The sequence below is a fragment of the Tympanuchus pallidicinctus genome, unplaced genomic scaffold (genome assembly GCF_026119805.1).
Source record: "Tympanuchus pallidicinctus isolate F22 unplaced genomic scaffold, pur_lepc_1.0 scaffold8, whole genome shotgun sequence".
Classification (NCBI taxonomy): domain Eukaryota; kingdom Metazoa; phylum Chordata; class Aves; order Galliformes; family Phasianidae; genus Tympanuchus; species Tympanuchus pallidicinctus.
The window spans coordinates 15367115-15386554 of record NW_026294802.1 but is presented as its reverse complement, the minus strand read 5'-3'; the positions used below and the strand labels follow the sequence as shown (position 1 = coordinate 15386554).

The 19440-nt window shown below is 43.8% G+C and overlaps 1 protein-coding gene and 1 non-coding gene across 3 annotated transcripts; one reads left to right on the top strand and one right to left on the bottom strand.

Moving 5' to 3' along the window:
• Positions 1-1679: 1679 nt before the first annotated feature.
• On the bottom strand, positions 1680-1828 carry LOC128074117 (U12 minor spliceosomal RNA). The gene has a single exon (XR_008202984.1). It is a non-coding gene; the product is annotated as a U12 minor spliceosomal RNA (small nuclear RNA).
• A 283-nt stretch (positions 1829-2111) lies between these two features.
• On the top strand, positions 2112-16645 carry POLDIP3 (DNA polymerase delta interacting protein 3). Of its 2 annotated transcripts, none has more exons than XM_052668388.1 (9): positions 2112-2254; positions 5824-6211; positions 8370-8447; positions 10708-10803; positions 11585-11767; positions 12644-12721; positions 13291-13420; positions 14258-14324; positions 14661-16645. In XM_052668388.1, the coding sequence occupies exons 1-9, from the start codon at positions 2196-2198 to the stop codon at positions 14833-14835; spliced, it is 1254 nt and encodes a 417-aa protein (XP_052524348.1). In that variant the 5' UTR covers positions 2112-2195; the 3' UTR covers positions 14836-16645. The 2 variants fall into 2 exon arrangements, with proteins under 2 accessions (XP_052524348.1, XP_052524347.1); XM_052668387.1 differs by having other exon boundaries at positions 8367-8447.
• The last annotated feature ends 2795 nt before the right edge of the window (positions 16646-19440 follow it).

Here is a 19440-nt window from a genome sequence, read left to right as displayed (position 1 = left end):
TTTGGGATTATGAAGATGATCATAGTATCTCAGAATGGTGGGGTTGGAAGAGACTTCAAAGCCACCCAGTCCCACCCCGTGCCATGGGCAGGGCTGCCGCCCCCCAGCTCAGGCTGCCCAGGGCCCCATCCAACCTGGCCTTGAACCTCCAGGGACGGGGCACCCACAGCTCTCTGGGCAGCCTGTACAGTACCTCACTGCCCTCTGAATAAAGTATTTCCATCTAACTTCTAACGTAAATTTTCCCTCTTTCAATTTAAAGCCATTTCCCCTTGTTCACTATTAGATTGTGTAAAAAAATAGATCACCTCCTGTTTATAAGCTCCCTTCATGTACTGGAAGGCTGCATTGAGGTCTCCCTGCAGCTTTCTCTTCTCCATACTGAACAAGCCCATCTCCTTCAGCCTGTCTTCATAGGAAAGGTTCTTCAGCCCTCTGTGCATCTTTATGACCTCCTCTGGACCCACTCCAACAGCTCCATATCTTTCTTGTGCTAAGGCCCCAGGCCTGGATGCAGAACTCCAGCTGGAGCCTTACAAAGGCAGAACAGAGGGGGACAATCACCTCACTCACTCTGCTGGCCTTCTTTTGTGCAGCCCAAGATACTGTTGGCCTTCTGGGCTGCAAGTGCTCGCTGTTGGCTCATGTCCATGATGAGAGGACGGCAGAAGATTTTACACACTGAGTGACCGAGTGGCAATAAAATGGCCGAATTTTGGTGTGTATAAATGCGGTGATGCTTTTGGGGGGAAGAAATTCTCACTGCACAAACGAAAGACAAGCAGCAAAATGATGTAGCTTTGATAGATAGCTGCATGAAATCAGCAAGAGTGACTGAAAAATTAAATCCAGTATTAGGAAACACTGGCAAATGAGCAGGCAACAAGACAGAACACATCTGGGTTTGCTGCTTGTCTCTTGTGATACCTTAACACTGGAAACTGGAAAAGGACTCCTCATCTGGAAGAGGAGTGAAAGTGGGCTGAAGCTGGGTGCGCACAGCCTTCGATTCCAAGAGCGAGACTGGCAGATGGAAGGGAAGCCAGCAAGAGAAGGTGGCAGTCCATGCTGGTGGGCTGCACTCCTTGCCAAAGGACATTGCGGCCATGCAGCTGTCACTGGGATCAAGGAGCCCCTCCGGGTGTCTGGGGGGATGAGCTCTACTGAGGCGATGAAGCAGACACGAGCAGCTGGCAGCGCACAATGAGGAAGTGCTGGAAATGCCCATTCTGACTTGATTCTCCCCCTGCTTGTGAATGCTGTTCTGGTTAACCTGGATTTCACCTGATCCAAAACGATGCGGTTGGGTTTCTCACGGGGTTCAGCACAGGGGGCAAGGAGCCTCACACTCAACAACACTCCCGATTGTGCTGTCTCCTTGCAGGTTGGAAGCAAGACACAGGGGAGAAGCAGCTTGAATCTGAGCCGCTTGGGCTGCTTTTAATGCTCAGAGAGATTTGATGAAAGGAAGGTAGGTTAGCTTTGTAACATCAGGCTTGAACCGCTCGGGCCGCACCGCACCAGAGCGGAGAGGCGGAGCTGCAGCCACACGCAGGGACACGTGGTCTCAGAGACAAGGGACGCCGGGCAGCTCCCAGCCCCGCCCCGCAGCACAAAGCGGCTCCGCCCCAGCAGCCGCCGCCGCAAGATCTGTCCTTGCTACGCCGCGCACAGGGGGTCGGGCAGATCATTGCACCTGGGCATCCCGCGAAGTAAGCGGGTCACCCGGGGACGACCTGTACCCGCGCAAAAATTCCTCTCACATCAGTAGTGAGGACCCGGGCGTCACCCCGGGTCGTTATTTTCCTTACTCATAAGTTTAAGGCATAAACCAGATGTCTCAGCCTTGCCAGCAGGGCCCTACGCTTGGCCTCTCGTGGTCAGGGCGAGCGGCCCTCCCTGCTCCCTTAAGATCTCCCAGCTGTGCCCCCACTCTGTTCTTCCTTCCACTCGCTTCTCTCGCTGTTCTGAGTCGCTGTGGGCCGGAACGCGCCGGTACCGATATGCAAATAAGACCCAAAGCGCCGCGCGGGGTTGTGGGAGTGCTGCGCTAGCGCGCGCCCTCCCCCACCCCCTACGCCCTCGGGTGGGGCGGGGGCGGGAACGGGAACCGCCCGCCTTCAGAGCGGCGGAAGCGCCGTGATGTCACGTCCGCGGTTCGCTGGCTGCGTCTCATCGCTGGGCCCCGCGACAAGATGGCGGACCTGTCGTTAGACGAGCTCATACGGAAGCGCGGTGTGACGGTGAAGGGGAGGTGAGCGGCCGGGGGGCGGCGCCCCGGGCCCGGCGGCTGCAGGGGATCCATCTCTTTTCCTTTCGGGCCGTCCCGCTCTGGAGGCCGCTGGCGATAGCCCGCCTCGGCGCGGCCCGGCCCTGCCCCGCGCTTCGTCTTCCCATTGGCTTAGGCGTCGCTGTGCAGGGCGGCGATGGCCGTCGCTCAGGACCGGGCCGGGCCCGATCCCACCCCGTCTGGGCCCGCTCAGCGGCTCGGTGGATGGGGCGGTGTGGGAGGTGCCGCACACGTTGTGTCTGTTGGGATCAGCGCGGGGGAAGCGTCGGGTTGCGATGGCTCCGGCGAGGTTGTTGTCTGCCCCTCGGCTCTCTGCGGCTTGGCCGGGATTCCCTGCCTCATTGTTTCAGAGCTTGTGTAGATGTAGGGAGCGCTACGGCTTCAGTGCGGAGAAGAGGAGGCTCGGGGGAGACCTTGTTGCTCTCTATAGCTACCTGAAGAGAGGTTGTAGTGAGCTGGGGGTCGGCCTCTTCTCTCGCCTAATTGGTGATAGGACCAGAAGGAATGGGGAGATTTAGGCTGGACACTAGGAAATACTGCTTTTCTGAAGGAGTGGTCAGGCAGTGGAATGGGCTGCCTGGGGAGGCGTGGAGTCACCGACCCTGGAGGTGTTCAAGAAACAGTTGGATTTTGTGTTGAGGGCCATGATTTAGTGAGTACCATTGGTGATAGGTGGAGGGTTGGACTGGGTGATCTTGAAGTTTTCCAACCTTGGTGATTCTCTGATTCTGTATGGCTCTGCACTCTTTTGTATGACAGATGTCCTCCGTGTAGCCCAAACCATTTAGAGCAGCAATTGCAGTTCTTGCCTGCTCACGTGGTAGCTTTCCATCCTCTTGTGGACTGTAGTTTTCTCCCCATCTGTGTTAGTTCTGATTTTGTTTTGTTTATTTAATGATCACTGAGGAGCAATCATTTATTTAGCAGGTCAGCGTTTACATGTCTGCAGTAGTATTTCAAAAGGCTTATGGTATAAAATGCCTCTAATCGTGTTGTAAACAAGGCCTTAGCTTTGTGCTTTCATTCATGTTATCCTCCATGTTTGGAACAGTCTTACACTGCTTAATATGCAGAACGCTGCCTTTCTTCTTTTTCACATCCTCCTTCACTTTCATTTCTCAAAGGAAATTTCTCCACTTTTTTTATGTGGAACAGAAATACCTCAGCAGCGCTATAAGAACTTTTGTACCTTGCATTTCACTTGTTTTACATAGTTAGCTTAACTCATAAGATTTCTGGGGCAGCCAAGTTGCCTTTGGAAGGTTAGGCAAACAGAATAGACTTGTCAAATTGTATTACATGCTCTTTAGTGGTCTACATAAAATGATAACTTAAAAATCTTCAGCTGTGAAATATGCCAGCCCGTAAAATGTTGTGTGATGCAATAAGTTAAGTCAGAGCTTGTAGTGTTTGAAAGGGATGTTTGAATTTCCATTGTATTTCAGGTGCAGGGGCACAAAATGGATACAAATCCCAGAACAGTTTGTGCTGTTCCAGGGTGAGCAATTCTCCACAGAGAAGAATTGCTTATTAGGATAAACAAAGTGTTCAGAGAAGGAATAATCTTCAGTACAGAGTTTCCTAACTGAACACATCATTAACAGTCTAACTAATTCTGGCTTAAATGCTGGTACATGGATTTCTGGTTTTGCTTTGGCCTTTATGCTTATTAAAAAGAACCATTCATCAAGCTTTGTGCAGCACTCTAAATACTTTCAACTTTGTCGAATTAATGCTTTTTAAAATAGCAAGGGAAGTATTGCTTAGTGGTTGTTAGCTTTATGGGTATTTATTTCTTCATATTCTTCTGGAAATATTTTAATAAACAGTAATACTCCTGTCTTGTATATCTGGTGAGTTCTGGCTGTGTGAGAGAGCAGCTGTAGGATTCTTAGCGAAGTAATGTTGTGGCACCTCAGGCCTGGCTTTCCAGTTTTGGATGCAGCATCTCTTTGAGTAGAGACGTGGCAGTGCATGTTCAGTCTCTTCTGTCTTTTCCACAGATCTCTCTTAATATGTGATGGTAAATAACATTAAGCTTGTAGAGTTAGCTGAGTAAACACTGCAATTCAGTACCTAAAGGGAGCCTATAAACAGGAGGGGTGTCAATTCTTTGAAAGAGTAAATAACTGTGATTCTGTAACAGCAGGACAAGGGGAAATGGTTTTAAGTTGAGGGAGGGAAGATTTAGGTTGGATGTCAGGGCGAAGCTCTTCACTATGTGAATGGTGAGGTGCTGGAACAGGCTGCCCAGAGAGGCTGTGGATGCCCCGTCCATATCCCTGGAGGTGTTCAAGGCCAGGTTGGATGGGGCCCTGGGCAGCCTGGTCTGGTATGAAATGGGGAGGTTGGTGGCCCTGCCCCAATGTGGCGGGGGGTTGGAGATTCATCATCCTTGAGGTCCCTTCCAACCCTGGCCATTCTGTGATTCCATATGAAAAATTGTATCTTCATTTGAATATATGGCATTAATCTTTTAGATATTAAATAAATTCTAGATAACTAATTTTAGGCTAAAGTACTGTGTGATGTGTTTCAGAAAGCAGATAAGTACCATGGCACCGTATCTTGTTTTGAATTTGTAGATAAGCTGACCTCAAGAATATTTTTCAATTCCTTGTAACTTTGTCATCTGCTTACATGAAAGAAACTTAATGAAAAGAAACAATCCTAAAACTTAACAAGGTATTTAAAGGAGGGCCTGCCTTAATAATGAGATAATCTCCTTCCTCCTAGGAGGAGTTTGGGAAAAGTAAAGCAGACCTGTAACAGGAAGCTAGTTCCTGCTTCAGTACGTAATGGGCTGCTGCTTAGCAATACTTGTGTACAAACGTTGTTTGTTCTGTGGACTGTTGTAGTCTGTGTTCAGTTTTGTGATGAAAATGGTGTACTTAAAAAGTACAGACAACAGTTCTGTCAGTAGATGAAGGGAGAGGCAGCAATATTGAAAGGTGGTTTGCCTGGTGTGCCTTCTTGCTAGGAGAGAAGCAGTTTTGGGACTGCCTTGAACTGAGGTTGGTGCTTCTGCTTGTGCATTTTCAAAATCCGAGCTGTCTACCATCCCAGAAATCTGAGTTTGCTGCCCAGAAATCTTGAAAACAAATATAGTCCCATGTTTTCTTCATATGAAGGCATATTGTTGTATTAGAAGAGATGTTTAGCAGAGCTGCTCACTCCTAATAATAGAAAATCTCTTTCTGTTCCTCCTCGTCTTCATAGAGTTCCCCAAAGTACTTAAGTTGTTGATGAGCTTTATTTATATCTGGTGTGTGTTTAGCTTGTCTATAGTCAGGCTGTTAAGTTTGTAAACGTGAGCTTAAGGATTTTGGAAAACAGTTCCTCAGCTATTTACATGCGGAGGAAAATCTGGCATGAAACGGCTTAGGAGCCACACTGCTGTGTTTGGGCATCAGACCTGGTTGGAGCTGTGTGCAGTAATAATGAGCTTCTGTTAGCGGTAGCACAAATACTTCTGTGGATACTGTAGCACGTCTTACAATGTCTGAAACCTTTTTTTGTTTGTTCCTTTTCAGGCTTAACACAAGGCCAGTATTTGGAGGTATTAGATCTCGCATTGGGATCCAGCAAAATATTTTAAGTAGATCATCACCAGCTGTCAACTTCCAGCGGACATTTGATGCTCGGCAGAAGATCGGCCTCACTGATGCCCGACACAAACTGGGAGTTAAAGATGCTCGTGAGAAACTGATTCAAAGGGACGCTCGGTTCAAAATAAAAGGGAAGGTGCAGGATGCTCGAGAGATGCTGAATTCCCGTAAGCAGCAAGGTGTTGCTGCTGAAAAGGTGACCAAAGTGGTGGATGCCAGAGAGAAGATCAGCTTAAAAAGGAACACTCCAGCTGCTATCAGCCCAACTATGGGGACAGTAAATCCAGCTGTGAAAATCACCAAGACAATCCAAGTAGGTCATGCAAGCCAGCTTTGAACTCCTCAGTCATTCTACAGCAGTCCACTGAAAATAATAACACTTGTGTGAGCGCGTTCCCTTGTTTACAGCAGAAGTGATGGTGATATGGTTCAACTCAGTTTGTAGAGCAGGATTCAGAATCGTTTTTGGTGTCCTTGTGGCTGCTTAGGGTTTTTTGAAGAATCCAAGCTTTCATTTGAATTTTTTGGCCCAATGAAATGGAAAGGAATGCTCTTTTCAGCACTGAAGTAGTTATTTTAGACTGTTATTTCTGTCCCCCCATGTAAAATCCAAAGAACTTTGCATTTTTTTGTCACAGTACTGTTTTGTGAGAGTCCGATGTGGCAGATTGCCCTGTCTAGACAGCTAATTCATCTCAGTGGTGAGACTTTAGAATATACAACCGTGCTTGTATCTTGAAGCAACTTGAAAATTGTGTGTGCCTTTCCACGGTTTCTGCTTCTACTCACCCACTTATCAGGAAAATCCTGGCTTCCAGGGAATTCCTTGCATGTGTGATGCAGTCCTGCTGAGGTTTGGGTTTTATTCCAGCTGCAGTATAACCATTTGGTCACTGTGAGCTGCTGGTTTCCTTTGACTGATTTGAAAGTTCTGTGCTGTATGCACAATAACTTGATTCTTACTTGATTTCTCAGGCTAACATCTGTTAAGCCATGTGTGTTACTTACAGAGAGCAGAGGCAGAAGTTTCCAGAATGTCAGGGTTGCTGTAGGAGGAGTGGCTGTGTTCCTCACCTCTTCAAGCATGTTGCAAGGATGAATCTCTAGTTCCTAGTTCACCTCTTCTTTTCCCTCCTCCTGAAGATGAGCAGTGTGCTTGCACAGACCAGAACATCTCTGTCCTCATCAGTTTGAAAGCCCAGATGAGTTTTTCTGCTCTGCAGAAAGCTACCCATTGCCTCTTTGGATTTCACTGCTAAGGTGGGAACAAAAGGCTGGCCAAAGGAGAGAGAACACTGTGGCAGTAGGAAGGGCTAATCACAGACCAATAGAGCAGTCTGCTCAATAGCCTCCAGTTAGCAGGGTAATTAATACGTGTACTGTCCAGATCACTTCCAGTGGGAGTTGAACGCTGTTAGAAAGTATCTAGGTGTTCAAAATGTTTCTGGAGACTTGCTTCTGCAGCAACTTGTTCTGGCCTGACTGAGCTGCTACTTTTTTTAAATTATTTTTTGTTTAAATCACGTGGTTTGATCTGCATATTGTTATAAAAATGCTGTAGAATGATGTGATGATTGAGGCTAAAGACAAAACCATGCACATAAGCAGTTATCTTAGGATTTATTTATTTTTTTTAAGATTTATATTGAAATTCCAAATTACCAGTGGGCTTCTTACGTTCCCAAACGTGGGAGCAGAATCAAACTGAAGTGTCTTGATCCAAGATGCAATCTGAAATTTTCACTGGTTGTACAAAGCATTTTTGTAGGACTTTATACTCTGTAATTGGTAACTTCCAAGGTTTTCAAAAACACAGAGGGTATTTTTGAGGTAACTGCAGGTTGTTTTCGGTTGCTGATGAGCACAGCTGTGTTCCCTGACTACTTCTGTTGCACTTTCCCTGTGTTCACAGGGCAGCAGATGAGACAGCCAAAAGGTCAGGTACACTCATGCATCATTTTATTCTAGTACAGCTTATTCCAGCTCTAGTGTGAAGTGGCAGTATGTGCTTCTCCTCTGAAATGGATCTGAGCAACCAAGTCATGTTGCTTCCCAACTTGCTGAACTTAATGGAAATAGATATCTTTTCATTTATGTAGCATGGTAGAGATATTGCTTGTTGATTTTACCCTCCTCCTGGTTTTGTATTTACGGCAATAAAAATTGATCAGTGCTGTTACAGCTGGTAATAAATCCTCTTCTGATTTAACTTAGACTAAAATGCAAGTAATTTGAAAGAAAAGATCTGCGTGGCTGTGGGTTTTTATTTCTTCAAGTGCAGGCATCTCATATTTAACATTACAGCAGGAATTTTGCAGTATTACGTAACAGCTAAAACATGTTTGAAGAATGAGAAGGTAAATCTCATTTATGTGATATCAGGTTATCAGTTACAGCTTCAGTCCCCTGAAATGAGGATTTGGTGGACTGCAGCGTTTAACGCTTTGGTTCTTTCTCTCCGATTGTAGCAGAAAGCTGCTGTTGTTCCTGGACACCCTCATCCAGCAGGAATGAGGATCAATGTGGTGAACAATCATACACATAAACAGGTGTGTGCTCTCTCTGTGTTTTTAACCTTTTATTTTTGGGGATAGAGGTGAATAGAGAAAGCAGGAAGGTATCTATAAACATTGGCAGATAAGGTAGGAAAGAAAAGAGAGTTTGGATGTTCTCTGACACTTGACGGTTATAGGCTGAAAACCTGATGGTGATCTTAACTGTTTTTTTATCAGCTCTCTGTGCTGCTATATCAAGCAGATTTTGTGTGAGGAAAACCCTAGAATTTGTTCTGTTTCTCCTGAGATCAGTTTTGAAGGACTTTGCCACGGCCCCCAAGCATTCAGCTGCCTTACCCCACGTTGGGTTCTTTCACAGGGGTTATATTTATGTTGCATACTTTGTGTATGTGCATTCATAAACTGTGATATATTGACAAGCTGACACTGACAGTATCGTGTCATTGCTTATTCTTTGCCTCAATTATGGTGACTTTATCTGTTTATCTGTGTTGACCTGCTGCCATGACTGTTCCCAGATGCTGTTGCTTACTGCCTTTACGATTTGGACCTTGTGTCATGGTTTTGTGATTTTTCGTTTTTTTTTACTGTAACACCTTGTTACAGTAAATCAGGTGTAATTCAAGTATATTGTCCAGATGGCTAGCATTTTTCCTAGTTTTCTGCAGAACTCTCCTATGTTATATCATTTTTGTTTGTTTGTTTTTCTTCATAGCACTTCTGTGGTTGTAACTCTTTTCTGTTTGTAAACCAGAATCTTGCTAACCATGAAACCCACTTATTTTTCAAGTTATCATTGCCAATCCATCCATTTGTTCTTCACTGTTCTGCTGAATTAGTGAAAAACTTTTAAGCTGTAACTTTCAGTGCTCTGGGCAGTGCCAGGTATGTCTAGACTTTTTTCTTAGATTTTCTTAGCAACATTATTGTTCAGAGCATACAAAAAAATATTTGTGTAGGTGTTAGACTCAGTATTTTAAGCAGAGCTGTGGGCATTAAGTAGAAGTGGGAAGTGAATTACTCATTCAGTAAACCTCATACTACAGTGTTTCTAGTGCCAGACAGGCGTGTGCTGTGCTGAGGAGAGCACACTGTTCAAAAGGAATGTTTAGTTCAGGCAGATTCAGCAAGCACCTGCTTAAACAAAATTAAAGAAATCATACTTACAAGCTTCAACTCTAGAGCTAGCAGGGAGTTAAAATGTAAGATGTTAAGGCTTTATTGTAGCAGTGTGGTTTCATGAGTGCTGAAGAGGTCTAGGGATTAGAGAACTCTCTGTGGCTTCAGTACACCTGGGGAAACAGCGTTTCTAGGAAGGAAGTTTGATAGTACTTCAGCTGACCTCATGGAATGGACTTGTATGCTTCCAGCTCTGTCCTGTAGTTCTGAGGACAGAAGTGAAGTCCAAAGAACTTGTGGATTTCTGAGCATGTAAACATTGTTTGCAATCCTAAATGTGAATACAGGTTGGGTGTTGATAGAGAGCAGCCCAGTGGAGAAGGTCTTGGGGGTACTGATGAACGAGAAGCTCCGAGTTGGCCACCAGTGTGTGCTTGTAGCCCAGACAGCAAACTGTATCTTAGGCTGTATTAAAAGAAATGTGAGCAGCAGGTCAAGGGAGGTGACTGACCTACTCTACTCCTTTCATGTGATATCCCACCTGGAGCACTGCGTTCAGCTGTGAGACGTGCTGTGTGAGAAAGACATGGACCTGCTGGAGCTGGTCTAGAGGGGTCATAAGGATGGTCAGAGGACTGGAGCACCTCTCCTACAATGGCAGGCTGGGAAAGTTGAGGTGGTTCTGCCTGGGAACAGAAGGCTCTAGGGAGACCTTGTTACAGCCTTCCAGAATTTAAGGGTGTCCTATAGGAAAAATGGGGAGGGACTCTTTTGGGGAATTTAGTGTTAGGACAAGGTGTAACAGTTCTAAGGTAAATACAGGATGGATACAAGGAAGCAATTCTGTGTGGTGGGAGCATGATGAGAGTGGCCAGGCACTGCAACAAGCTGCCCAGAGAATTTGTTGGTGCCTCATCCTTGGATGTGTGCAAGGCCAAGTTGGGTGGGGTTTTGATCAACCTGACGTAGTGGGAGGTGTTCTCACCCATGGCAGGGTTGAAACTAGCTAGATGGTCTTTAAGATCCTTTCTAACTGAAAACCATTCTGTGTTCATTTCCTCATGTTACCACATGTCTTTTGAAAGTGATAAAGGCAGGAGAGAATTGCTTATTTGGGAAATGATGTCTAAATTAAATCTGCCTGTTTGTGAGCTGTTACCTTGCTTCTTTTCAGGGTCTGTATGACATGGAAGATGATGATGAAAGTGTCTCCGCCCTTCCTAGCAAACAGATGAAGATCACCACCACAAACAGTTTCCTTCACAATGTGGTAAGGGATGATCTGAAAAGTCCCCACCACACCGTACTCATATTGAGTGGATGCATGGGCTGCAGTTTTACAGGGTTTATGCTCTTTTGAAGTATGTCAACAGTGCTTTACTCTGAGGTGTTTATTCCTCACCCCACCCTTCTCTTTGTGCCAATGCTTCCAGTGCTATTTTGGGAACAGATTCCCTTTTAGGCTAACTGATTTTATAGGCCTTTTGCAGCCAGAATGTGTGCTCTCTCCCTTTCTGGTAGGCTCCTGCATGTTTGCTTTTGATTTTCTTGTTGGGAAAGTGCAAGGGTGGCTTTCTACTGCTTTTATAGACTGGTCATCAGAGCAGGAAATCACTTGCTATGCAAAATCAGAGTTGGCAGCTTGATGTTTGTGAAGAATTACTGCTGTTTGTACTAGGGTAGCTCAATTTTTTGTGTGTGTAAATGAATGGTCTTTGTGTACGTTTTGTTAAATACTTGAGAATCATTGGACACATTTGAAAAAAAGTTTCTCCAAATTTGAACTGCACTGGTAATGTTCATTTAAAGAGGATGTGAGATTTAAGCATGGTGTTCTTTTGCAAGGGAAGTGCTCTTTTGAAGTAAACATGATAAAAAAACCTTCTCAGCTTTGAGACAACAATTGACTCAAGTCTTCAACACTGTGCAGTAGTTTTGAAACTGTGGAGGACATGTTGTTTTCAATGCTATCCTGTTGTTGGTGCTAGAAAAAGAGGGCCTACTTTTGCAGCCTGCAGCTCTCATGGTTATTTTGTTCTCTTCTCCCATAGGCTGGGCTGAGTGGCAATAAGTTCTCTCTGTCCAAGACTGTTCCCCTGACTAAAGTGGTCCAGAATGATACATACACAGCTCCTCCTGCACCTCCTTCCCCAATGAGGACAAAGGCCTTGACAAACATGTCCCGAACTTTGGTGACAAAGGAGGAGCCTCCAAAAGAGCCAGCACCTGTTGAGGTGAGCTCAGGGAAGTGGGACGTGCTTGTTAACGTGAGTCTAGGAAACCTCTGAAGTTTGCTGTTTGTTGGCTTTTTGAGTAGTTTGCTTCTGCCAGGCTCCCACTTCTACCTGTGGGGCTACAACCTGTCCACCAAGAATTTAAAACTTGTCTGAACATCATCCTCTCTGGTGCTTGAGAGACTGGGAATTCTCAGTGTGTCATACTTCATTCTAGCATAGGAGCACATGGCATGAGAGGAAACAGGGAAGATGCTACAGGAAGATGGCAGTTGTTATTTGGACAGCCTTTGGTGAATTCCATGTCCCTAGGAATTTTGCCATAACACTACTGGTAATATAGAAACATAGTCTTCTACCTTCTGCTGTTAGCAAAGAGAAGAACAAGATTCTTCCAGACGTAGCTTCTTGCTTTCTGTGCAAGAACCTCTCAGGTACTTTGTAGACAGCCTGCCTGGAATTGCTTTGCTACACTTCCTGGTGCCGGGTACTGGTGTTCTCAGACACGTTAGGTTCAACAAGCTTTCTAGAGGCTGGAGCCATACCTGAGGTTTGCTGGCTGGTTCAGAGTGTAGCTTAGATATGTTCCTAAAATGAAGGGGAGTCTGGCATAACTCGTGTCTATAGGTAGATTAACTTAGTGTTACTCTTGGAAATGGGATAGAAAAGTTACTTCAGAAACAAGTTAGCATGAAAAAATAGCTTTCTTTCATTCTAGATGGTCTGGGCTTTTCCAAGCATCAATATTTCCCATTACTAGCTATAGTTTTCTCCTTTATGTAAGTATACCAACTTTCATAGGTATCTTTGTAGTGATTTTTATCTGCTGTGATGTCTGATTGCTGCATTTCTGACTTGTGTTTATTGTGTTGGCAGCTGGCCTTCAGTCCTTTGGAAGGCACAAAGATGACTGTAAACAATCTGCATCCTCGAGTCACTGAGGAAGACATTGTTGTGAGTATTGCTTACTGTGTTAAATCCCTTTATGGTGAATGCTGTGAGGAAAGATATTATATGACTTTGCTTTACTTGTACAATCTGAGAGTTTCCTGTTTTGGGAGTGGGGTAGGCTGGGTTTTTCCACTTAAAAAAAACAAAATCAGGACTCAAGAAGGTGGTAGAAAAGGCCATTTCTAGGGTGTACTGAGGTACCTGATATCACCTAAACTTCATGCCAAGTGATGTTTAGTGTTTTCCTTGAACTTATACACAGGTGCAAATTACCTGGGTGCTTCTGTTCTCAGCAGACAAAGAACAAAAACGGTGTTCATGTGCCCGAGTACAGAGCCTTAAACGCTTTTGCTTGTGTTGGTGCCATTATAGAGGTTTGTCCAGCCTGTATTACTTACTAATGCTCAGTACTTAGCCATAGCAACCACATGAAGACAAGTTGCAGTGGTCAGATTCTGCCATGTGTTTACTGAGGAGGAGTGGGAATGTAGTTGGGAAACTGAGCCTTTCTCACCCATTGTTCCAGTGTACTTCTTTTGTGACCACAGTCACGACTAACGCTCTGCCCTCAGGAGTTGTTCTGTGTGTGCGGTGCTCTGAAGCGAGCCCGGCTGGTGCACCCAGGAGTGGCTGAGGTAGTCTTTGTGAAGAAAGAAGATGCAATCACAGCATATAAGAAATACAACAACAGATGCTTAGATGGTAAGTTTGAGCAGGGTTACATTGAAGGTGGATAAATCAACAAAAAAAGATTTCTACTTCAGGAGAGAGTTTAAAAAGCATTTCAGTGCTCCTGTGCTACCAAGAGAGGAAATGCAGGGAAATTGATTCAATAGCTGGACAACGTAATGCATGTTGGATATGTGCATAATTCATTTATGTAACGTTTAGAGAAAATCTTTTCCCAAAAAGAGAATGCTCAGAGATAGAGGCAGACTTCCAGTGATTCCATTGTTTTGACCTCTAGATCAAATTTCTGTTATTTCTAACCCAGTGCCAAGAGCTAGATTTCTTTAGGAATTAATGCTTAGAGAGTAGCTGCTTGCAAAGTACAAGCAAAACTAGCATCTGCAAAAGTCTCGAGGTGTAGTCAGGGACATTTTGAATGAGGCTTATAAAACAATTGCAGTCAGCTTCTCTGTAAACCTTGAACAATGCACTTCTTGGTCTGGATGTATCTGCATTTTGTTATAGACTGAAATTAGCTGTTAATTTCTAGCTGAAAATGGGTGCTGCTGCTTTCTCCGGATGAGTGGCAAGTTATGAATATCAAATGAAGAACAGACAGCTGAAAATGGTAGATTACTGTGCATCTATAAGGGCTTTTCACCACTATGTATTTTGTTAATTGGTGCAATTCTTCATACGGCACTGAGTGTTTCAGTGGCTCTTTTGCCACTGTGATTTTGTAAGAAAAGACATCAGCTGTTCCTTCTTGTGTTTCCTCCATGTGTGGAATGTGTTGCTTGCACTACTGCCTGTTGTATCTGGTGTTTTCCAAAACTGGGATGTTAAGATGAGGACTCTGTTTTTGTCTAGGTCAGCCAATGAAATGTAACCTTCACATGAATGGAAATGTCATCACCTCAGACCAGCCTATATTGCTGTAAGTGTCCTTTGGATACAGGAAAGAACCAAATGTATTTTCAGGTTCTGTTTGAGGAGAATCTGAGGGGGTGGTAGAAAAACTGTCGGCAAACTGTCCTCAGAATATTGTCTTAATCTGTGGCTCTTGGTTGAGTTGAGCGCAATATTGTTTCTCAGCACTGGGTTCAAAATGAGTCTGAGATCAGGAAGTTCTTGTGTCTGAAAGTATGTTTGAAACATCAATGTCTTATAATATGAAGGGTGAACACTGAGAATAGCAAACACAGGCATTGTGTTAAATTGTATTTTATAATGAGAGGTTAAATGCTGTCTGTATGTTTGTTTAATCCTCCAGCCGATTGAGCGATACCCCTTCTGTGAAAAAGGAAGGGGAACCCCGCCGGTCAAGTGCAAGTGCTGCATCAAATCCCCCAGCTGAGGTGGACCCTGATACCATCTTGAAGGCACTCTTCAAATCCTCAGGGGTCTCTGCATCTGTGCAGCCCACAGAATTCAAAATCAAACTCTGAGAAGGGGCAGTGAGCAGTGGACTGGAAAACTCGTTTAAGTTGGGGAATGAGAAAACTGCAGGAGTGCAGATTTTTGCATTTGTCTGCCTTGAAGATCTTTTTGTTTTCTATGATTGCTACCTTACTGTACAGTAGTGTTTCCTTTTGTGTGTGTACTTTCTGTTTTCATAGTTGGAGTTTTCTTCCACAATTTTTTTTCCAAGAGAATAACCTCCCCCTTCTGCCAGTAATAATATTACTAAGCATATACCATGTAACTCCCTCCTTTACTCCAAAGCCCCTAGTGGCCATTAAAAGTGCACATAGACTTTGAAGGAAGGGTTGGCAATCTCTTCTCTTCTGACCTACCTTTAACTAAAAGATGCATTCTCTTGATTTTCATCGTGCAAGAACAGTGCATAGTTTCTGAAATTTCTGCACCAAGTACCAAATCAGGTGTGGTTGCATATAGGAATTGTGCCATCTTGCATCTTGGACTTAAATGCATTTAATTGCGTACGGTTTAATTCTGACTGCTGAATATTTTTCTGCTCGGCAGCTGTGATGTTGAGAAAATACATGAAAAACTGAGTTTCCCACTGTGTATAGCAGCCCGTGGAAGCTTTGGGCAGAATGGACATAAGCACAAGTGCAGCACCCATTTTGCACTGTTGTGCTATGGGAGGGATCCTTCAACTCTGGTAATACTGAAGGTGGGAGGGAAAAAGGCTCTGACATTTGTATAATCAATTTATTAGCCCTTTAGGGTGAGTGGAGTTGCTCTCTCCTTTCTGGTCTGAAAAACAACCAGGATTGTGTTTGGAGCTAGAGGACATCCTGGTGATTGTTCCCAGTCTATTGCATTGCATCTTCCTGCTAATGCGGGGATGTTTTTTTTTCTTACCTTCTGACTTAACCAGTCTCCTTTTATGAAAAGGAAGGAGCTGGGGCCTTTTTCCAGTACTAGCATGTAAGCAGTCTTCACTTGCTTAACACCTTTCTGAGAGATATATATTTGGGCAATGTTTGGCTGCTGTGCAGGCATGCAGCTTGCTTAGGTGGGTTTGGAGGATGATCGCTGTGCTTCCTTGCTGCAAGGAGAGATTTTGGAGAGCAGGTAGTGCTCTGTAAGAGGAGACACTGGAGAGGAGTGCTACGCATGTGCTGTGTGAGCAGCAAGGACACAACTTTGGCCCATGAACATCCGTGATGCGCTACAGGCCACTAGGTGGCACTTGAGTACTTTGTCAGTACAGCATTTTTGTCATGGATGTTTGAAGCCCCCGTAGCTCCATTTGTATTAGTTCAAATTATATTATAAGAGAGGAAAAGATGCCACTGCTACAGTCTGGTTGGGATTTGAATTTGAGTCTTGGAGCTAGAAGACAGACCTAAGCCACTCTTTTCAGGTCTGCTGAACTTCAGTGAACTTTCTGTAATCGTAGGTCCAGATCCCAATTCTTGGTCAACTCTGTGTTTCTTTTGCCTTCTTATTCTCTAGTAACTCTTTGCTCTATCTAGCTGGTACAAACCATTCCTTATCTCACACTGTCCCTCTTAGCCATGAAAATAACTGGGGACTTGACAGGACTTGTTTTTTCAGATTATTCTCTTTGGTTTGGAAATCTAGTAAAACACTGGTATTGGTGGGGTGCTTCACGTGACCAGCAGATGTTTGTAAGGGAGGGGTCTTAAGACAGGTGTTGTTCCTTTCCTTAGATCACCCACCAAACAATTGTGTTTTAATAAAAATTGGGGGGAGGGGGGAGAAATGTTAGGGCTGGAGAAGATTATGTATTATCTGTTTCTGAATAAACATTTGTTATACAGAGATTGGATTCTTAGATGATTCTTAGCCTTTTTAGATGATGTAAAGCAACTGAAAATCAGTAGGTAAGAGTTCAATATTGAATCGAGCTTGCTTTTTAAAAAATTTCAGATCTCTGATCTTGCTCCTGCGTCAGTAATACCACAGGCAGCTGGTAGTGTGAAGGAAGAGCAAGAGTATATGAATAAGAAAGTTGACATTTACTGATTTTGGTGATCTGGATTAGCTGATTGTAGTTGATAGGTACGATTTGTCCCCCCCACTTAGTTCTAATTTCTTTGTCACATGAAAGGAATGTCAATTTGTTATTGACAGACTAGTGATTTTCAGAAAGCAATTTAAAAAAATATTGCAGCTCTGAAGTCAGAGTACCCATTCCAGATAAAGTAGGGTGCTTTCATTATCAGCCAGATAATAAAAAATTAAGGCTGTGAAAATGTGAAGACTTCCACTGTAATTGTGTATCTTGTCTCTTCTGAAAGAATTGAGAGACTGAAACGTATTTTTCATTGATTAACATATGTCCATTACAAAAGCCAAACAGCAAGAAACTGCACTTCATAACTCACTGTTCAGTCATGCATTATTTGAGTTACCCGTGATAAATTATGATGATATTAACATACTTCCTTGGAAGATCTTGTGCTCTGATCTGTGCAGTAAATATTTTCTTTTGATCCTTCAAGTCAAAGATTGTCTAAACACCTCTCTATGGTTTATCCTACAGTAGGGTTCTGGTGTGCGTTGCTCTCCTGTTCCTACAGTCAGTTAACTCTAAAGTAACCCAAGCCTTCTAGCTCTTCATAGAGTGGCTTGATTCGGAAGGAACTGAAAGAGTAACCTGCAGTTAGTTCTAGGGTTGTTCAAACAGTTTGCCTTGCAGCTGTCAAATTTCTTCTTGCTGTCCTGGAATTATCATGCTATTCTTGTTCACATTCTGCTGATCTCACCTACCACCTTCTGACCTAACATCTGTGCATATTTGCCCTGATACAGCATGGTTTCATATGTATAATATACACATACATATATAAATAATTTATTTTTTGTTATTTCTAGGCTGCTAAGAGATTGTAAGCTTGTGTGTGAAATACTGACTGCTTGTACTAACACAATGCTAACAGGACAGGTAGGTGGTGGGTAATTTGTGATAGTGTTTCTCTATTTTCCTTTGCTTTTCAAGTATGCTGCCTTCTAAAGCGACTGACAAGTTTGCCTGGTGTAGCTCTTGCATTTACCATTTCCTCTGGTAACATTCATTGGCTTGGATATCTGTTCGAGTCAGCTGTCTGTATTATTTCTTACTCTCACTAGCCTTTCACCTCATACGTCTTGATTCAAGATCTTTTGGAGCGTGCTGTCTTCCGTTCCCATCATAAATACAGCTTCTTCTGTAAAGGTTGTCTTTTATGTTTCCCGACTGACAAGAGTCTTTAAGAATAGTTGTTCTTACTGTTCTCTTTTAGTGAGAGAAGTTTACGTCTTTTTAGTATTTCTTCTTTTATTTGCCTTGCTAGGGTTAAGCAAATTTGGCTGCTTTATACTGCTTTTGAGGTCTTCATTTCAGAACTGCTAAAAATAATGTCTGTGTGTAATAAGCTTCCTGTCAGAGCACATCATAATGCAGGGACTCTAGGTGTCATTCTTTTATATAAAATAATACTATATTTCCATAGTCCTTCACCAAGGATTTCTAGAGGAACTGAAGTATAGAAATACCTCTGTCACCAAACTGTTGGGCAATATAACCCCTCCAGACAGATACTACTTCTGCCCAAGTGCCTCCTTTTAATCTTTTGTGCCTGACTCAGTTATTTCCCATATCTGTGCCCCATTACCACATGGAGAAGGGGGAAAAAAAAAAAAAAAAGAAAGTTGAACTAGAACTGTTTTCCACAATTGTAGACAGTGCTAAGGAAAACTTGGCTTTTCCTCATCTGCTGGTGCATCACTGGTTGTTTGCTTAGCACAATATTCTTGCATTCCTTCTGCAAGTCTTTTCATGCAGTACTGCTGGTTGCTGTTTCCATTACCATCTTTTGGTAGGCTTTCTGTGATGCTTGGCACTCACTTCTTCCAGCATGCACACAGTACTGTTCTCAGTTCAAGGTACCTGTGAATTGCCTGCCACCTTACGAAGCAAGTTGAAGTTGGAGTCCATGCCTCCCAGCCCAGGTGGGGGTCAGCAGCTTTCCCCTGGAGATTAGAGTGGGTGTCTGACTTTAATTAAGGCTGCATAGTCTGCAGGTACAAGGGACCTCTTGTCTTAGTTGGGTTGTATGCCTCCTTCTATTTGGATTAGGATAGCAGCTACCTTCCTCCTACATTTCTGTTTTCATCCAGTGCATGCATCCCCCTGAGCCCGGTGACATCTGTTTTCTTACCATCAGAAAATCTGAGCCAGTGGGTTTGTTGTTGATTTTAAACCTCCTGAGACACATTCAAAAAGACAAGTGTTTAGAGAGATGTTGATTTATTCTGTGCAGGGTGGGAAATCTCTGCAAACCAAGCATACACACCATCTACACTGGCTTTTTACAGTCCAGAAAGTTTCACTACGCTCCTACCTAGGTCATGCCTGCTTATTATATGTTCACAGGATTATGTAAGCAGAAAGTTACATAACATATTTTAATCTTCTGCACTTGCAGGGGTCTTCAGTGGTCTTTGGTTGTTTGGGGGGTGTCCTCCTTGCCTTAGCCCCCTTTGGTCACAAGGACGCTTCATTTTCTCAGCGGTCACTGTTTTGGACTTGTGCCTCATCTCAAGGATCTTCAAGGTGTCTGTTCTTGTTTTAA

Coding starts and splice junctions, on each gene's coding strand:
- POLDIP3 (XM_052668387.1), top strand. CDS start 2,196: ATGGCGGACCTGTCGTTAGACGAGCTCATACGGAAGCGCGGTGTGACG. Junction 10,804..11,584: donor ACAGTTTCCTTCACAATGTG/GTAAGGGATGAT, acceptor CTTCTCCCATAG/GCTGGGCTGAGTGGCAATAA. Junction 12,722..13,290: donor TCACTGAGGAAGACATTGTT/GTGAGTATTGCT, acceptor CTCTGCCCTCAG/GAGTTGTTCTGTGTGTGCGG.